This window comes from Coregonus lavaretus, assembly GCF_964263955.1.
Source record: "Coregonus lavaretus genome assembly, chromosome: 6".
NCBI lineage: Eukaryota > Metazoa > Chordata > Actinopteri > Salmoniformes > Salmonidae > Coregonus > Coregonus lavaretus.
Window position 1 is genome coordinate 13403976 of NC_139993.1, and position 5297 is coordinate 13409272.

The 5297-nt window shown below is 53.0% G+C and overlaps 1 protein-coding gene across 1 annotated transcript; it reads left to right on the plus strand.

Moving 5' to 3' along the window:
- Positions 1–1573: 1573 nt before the first annotated feature.
- LOC311130387 (histone H3.2-like) lies at positions 1574–5048 on the plus strand (the record flags this gene model as incomplete). The annotated part of the gene is made up of 2 exons (XM_084163111.1): positions 1574–1665; positions 4691–5048. 2 exons carry the CDS (start codon positions 1574–1576, stop codon positions 5046–5048), a joined length of 450 nt encoding a protein of 149 aa, XP_084019237.1.
- Between the last annotated feature and the right edge of the window lie 249 nt (positions 5049–5297).

Genomic DNA, 5297 nt, shown 5'->3' on the forward strand with positions numbered 1-5297 from the left:
AAACATAGAACGTGAAGTGTTCTGTACCTTATGGAATAAATGTCATTTTTTGACAATGTCAATGAGAACCAGCTCTTTATTCACATAATCAAAAACACCCTCCACGCCCTGAACAGTGGGGTGGGGGGGAACAGTAGGCTCCTCTGCGTCACGCGCCGGGCCATCCTCCGTTCTCTCCCCCTCGCCTCGTCAGAGATGCCGCCTCTTGTGGGAGACCTTCTGGTGCTGCCAGGCTGGCTTTGTGACGACCTCTTTCGCCGGCGGAACCGTCGCTGTCACCGTCGCTGCTGGAGGGGCCGAGCCCGCTCTCCTGCCGCCTGTGGTGTGCGCCTGCCGCCTGGCCCGTCGCCTCCCTGTAGATCTACTGGGGGCGTTCGAGGTGGACGGGTTGGCTGGGGCTCTGCTGGCTTTCATTGCCAGAGGCAAATGTTTAGCCAGGTGCCTCCTCTCCTCGTCCAGTTTGGCGATCCGCTCGGTGGCGTCCTTCACGGCGAGGCCAAATAGGCCCTCGCTGGAGACGGGTGCATTGAGCAGTGATGCCCTATCGGTCTCCTTCATGGCTGTCATGGACAGCCAGAGGTGCCGCTCCGTGACCACTGAGGTGGCCATGGTCCTGCCCGCACATATGGCTACCGCCTGCGTCAGGTGGAGGATGGCTCCGGAAATCCTAGAAGCCTCCTCCACTTCCTCGCTGGTCATCTCAGACCTACCCGTTGTGAGACGGGATAGGGAGGCTGCGAGGAGGGCGATGTTGTTCGCCGCTGCTACGCTCTGGGCTCCCAGCGTGAAGGATTTCTCAGCCAATTGGGCTGTGAACCTGTCCTTTTGAGCTGGCAGGGTGGCCTTCTTGGAGGCTGCCCAGGGACTCGAACCCGGCACTAGGAACGCCGTCATGGCGCCTTCGAGCCTGGGGATTCCCCTAGCTGCCCACTCGTATCCAGCCACTCTGGTGAATGGGGTGTACGCTCTGGCCGGCGAACGCGCCGCCAGAGGTGTCCCCCACGAGCCCTCGACATATTTGCCAAGAGAGGGCAAGGCTGGAGCCATTGGCTCAGCTGCTCTCCTCGGCTTGGAGTAGGGGCCGCCCTCCATCAGGTCCACCTCCATTGGGAGGGGAGCTGGGGGCAGCGCAATCTCCAGTCGGGTGGCCGCCTTCTCAATGAGTTCGGGAAAGTCCGAACGCAGAGAGGCTGCCGCGAAGGACAGAGCTTCTGACCTAACAGAGCTCATGTCCTCTTCGCACAAGGAGCCTTCAGACCTCACGCTTTCCGATGGAAAGGGGGTCTTAAAGGCTGGCGCCAGAGCTCTGGATTGTCCCACTGGGACATCCATCTCAGCGCTCTCCTTGTCATCCTCTGATTCCGCACTGTCCGCCGATGCCTCTGAAGCAGAGGCGAGTGTGGACAGTACATCATCAAGAGGGACATCCTCCTTGAAAAACGCCCATCTCTGCTTCCTCTCCTTCACAGGAAGGAGGGCGCAGGAGGCGCAGTTAGGAGGGTTGCCGAGACCTTCCTTGGCATGCTGCGGCCCCAAGCACACGAAACAAAGGTCGTGGGGGTCCGTAGTAGCCATGGTGGCGCACCGGCACAGGGCCCTTAAAAGGGCCTTTGGGGGTGGGAATTTCCCTGGTGTGCTCATCTTAGAAGACGTTGACGGCTGGCAGTCAACGGCGAAAATCTTCTTGAGTCTTCGTAGGCTTCTTCACTAGTCCAGTCGCTGAAGATAATGGGAGGCAGATTGAGGGAACGGGTCCCTTTATATAGGGGCACCTGTACTCCCATTGGCTGACAGGTGTGTGCATAAATTTGCTTCAGGCTGTTCTGCCCTAGGGCAGAGGGTAAACCACTAGGAGCATAGCTCCCCTATGGGGCGGAGCTCCACGATATAGAACGATTAGTTACCGGAGTGTAACTCCAGTTCTATGAGTGGAGCGGAGCCCCATAGGACTTAAGGCCCTGCCGACCCTCTCTAGTCTCGCTGAAGATAATATCTCGGGAGGCAGATTGAGGGAACGGGTCCCTTTATATAGGGGCACCTGTACTCCCATTGGCTGACAGGCGTGTGCATAAATTTGCTTCAGGCTGTTCTGCCCTAGGGCAGAGGGTAAACCACTAGGAGCATAGCTCCCCTATGGGGCGGAGCTCCACGATATAGAACTATTTCGACATTCTGTGCCCACATGAGGCCTTCCATAAACAACAATCAATCAATCAATCAATTTTATTTTATATAGCCCTTCTTACATCAGCTAATATCTCGAAGTGCTGTACAGAAACCCAGCCTAAAACCCCAAACAGCTAGTAATGCAGGTGTAGAAGCACGGTGGCTAGGAAAAACTCCCTAGAAAGGCCAAAACCTAGGAAGAAACCTAGAGAGGAACCAGGCTATGAGGGGTGGCCAGTCCTCTTCTGGCTGTGCCGGGTGGAGATTATAACAGAACCATGCCAAGATGTTCAAAAATGTTCATAAGTGACAAGCATGGTCAAATAATAATCAGGAATAAATCTCAGTTGGCTTTTCATAGCCGATCATTAAGAGTTGAAAACAGCAGGTCTGGGACAGGTAGGGGTTCCATAACCGCAGGCAGAACAGTTGAAACTGGAATAGCAGCAAGGCCAGGCGGACTGGGGACAGCAAGGAGTCACCACGGCCGGTAGTCCCGACGTATGGTCCTAGGGCTCAGGTCTCTCAGTTGGCTTTTCATAGCCGATCATTAAGAGTTGAAAACAGCAGGTCTGGGACAGGTAGGGGTTTCGTAACCGCAGGCAGAACAGTTGAAACTGGAATAGCAGCAAGGCCAGGCGGACTGGGGACAGCAAGGTGTCATCATGCCCGGTAGTCCTGACGTATGGTCCTAGGGCTCAGGTTCTCAGAGAGAAAGAGAGAACGAGAGAATTAGAGAGAGCATACTTAAATTCACACAGGACACTGGATAAGACAGGAGAAGTACTCCAGGTATAACCAACTAACCCCAGCCCCCCGACACATAAACTACTGCAGCATAAATACTGGAGGCTGAGACAGGAGCGGTCCGGAGACACTGTGGCCCCATCCGAAGAAACCCCCGGACAGGGCCAAACAGGAAGGATATAACCCCACCCACTCTGCCAAAGCACAGCCCCCGCACCACTAGAGGGATATCCTCAACCACCAACTTACAATCCTGAGACAAGGCCGAGTATAGCCCACAGAGGTCTCCACCACAGCACAAACCAAGGGGGGGCGCCAACCCAGACAGGAAGATCACGTCAGTAACTCAACCCACTCAAGTGACGCACCCCTCCTAGGGACGGCATGAAAGAGCACCAGCAAGCCAGTGACTCAGCCCCTGTAACAGGGTTAGAGGCAGAGAACCCCAGTGGAGAGAGGGGAACCGGCCTGGCAGAGACAGCAAGGGCTGTTCGTTGCTCCAGAGCCTTTCCGTTCACCTTCACACTCCTGGGCCAGACTACACTCAATCATATGACCTACTGAAGAGATAAGTCTTCAGTAAAGACTTAAAGGTTGAGACCGAGTCTGCGTCTCTCACATGGGTAGGCAGACTGTTCCATAAAAATGGAGATCTATAGGAGAAAGCCCTGCCTCCCGCTGTTTGCTTAGAAATTCTAGGGACAATTAGGAGGCCTGCGTCTTGTGACCGTAGCGTACGTATTGGTATGTACGGCAGGACCAACTCGGAAAGATAGGTAGGAGCAAGCCCATGTAACGCTTTATAGGTTAACAGTAAAACCTTGAAATCAGCCCTTGCCTTAACAGGAAGCCAGTGTAGGGAAGCTAGCACTGGAGTAATATGATCAAATTTCTTGGTTCTAGTCAGGATTCTAGCAGCCGTATTTAGCACTAACTGAAGTTTATTTAGTGCTTTATCCGGGTAGCCGGAAAGTAGAGCATTGCAGTAGTCTAACCTAGAAGTAACAAATGCATGGATTAATTTTTCTGCATCATTTTTGGACAGAAAATTTCTGATTTTTGCAATGTTACGTAGATGGAAAAAAGCTGTCCTTGAAACAGTCTTGATATGTTCGTCAAAAGAGAGATCAGGGTCAAGAGTAACGCCGAGGTCCTTCACAGTTTTATTTGAGACGACTTTACAACCATCAAGATGAATTGTCAGATTTAACAGAAGATATCTTTGTTTCTTGGGACCTAGAACAAGCATCTCTGTTTTGTCCGAGTTTAAAAGTAGAAAGTTTTCAGCCATCCACTTCCTTATGTCTGAAACACAGGCTTCTAGCGAGGGCAATTTTGGGGCTTCACCATGTTTCATTGAAATGTACAGCTGTGTGTCATCCGCATAGCAGTGAAAGTTAACATTATAACATTATTAACCTACTAGGCCTCGTTTGCCATAGCAGGCTAGCATTAGATTACAACGTGCCTATAAAGATGTCACTCTTGACTTTGGCGACTATTATTGTGCGTAAAGGGCCGGCGGCGTCCTATTGCGCGCGCGCACCGGGAGTTTGAATTTTGGAGAGGCCGGGCCTCCCGTCCAATGGCCAACGGAGGAGGCCTGCGCAACGGGCCAATCGGGGTGGTGGGGAGATGGTGTCCAATCAGCAGGCGCCACTGCCGGCTTTATAAACTTCACATAGGCATTTCGAGGCTATACTCCCGACTGTCAGAGAAGCGCCATGGCCAGAACCAAGCAAACCGCTCGCAAATCCACCGGTGGCAAAGCCCCCAGGAAGCAGCTCGCCACTAAGGCTGCTCGCAAGAGTGCCCCGGCCACCGGCGGTGTGAAGAAGCCTCACCGTTACAGGCCCGGCACCGTGGCTCTGAGAGAGATCCGTCGTTACCAGAAGTCCACTGAGCTGCTCATCCGCAAGCTGCCCTTCCAGCGCCTGGTGCGAGAAATCGCCCAGGACTTCAAGACCGACCTGCGCTTCCAGAGTTCCGCTGTGATGGCCCTGCAGGAGGCTAGCGAGGCTTACCTGGTCGGCCTGTTCGAGGACACCAACCTGTGCGCCATCCACGCCAAGCGGGTGACCATCATGCCCAAGGACATCCAGCTGGCCCGCCGTATTCGCGGAGAGCGCGCATAAATGAGGATGACCTGAACTCCAAAATCCCCCAAAGGCTCTTTTAAGAGCCACCTCCATATTTCCATCAAAAAGGCACAATTGTTCCATGTATACACGCACCTCTACATTACCCACCATGTATGTTGTTCACTAACACGTCTAAAAGCTACGTATTGTACCTTTTAGTTGCCTGAAGTCTAGCTTCAATGTGTGTGTGTGTGTGTGTGTGTGTATATATATATATATATATATATATATATATATATATAT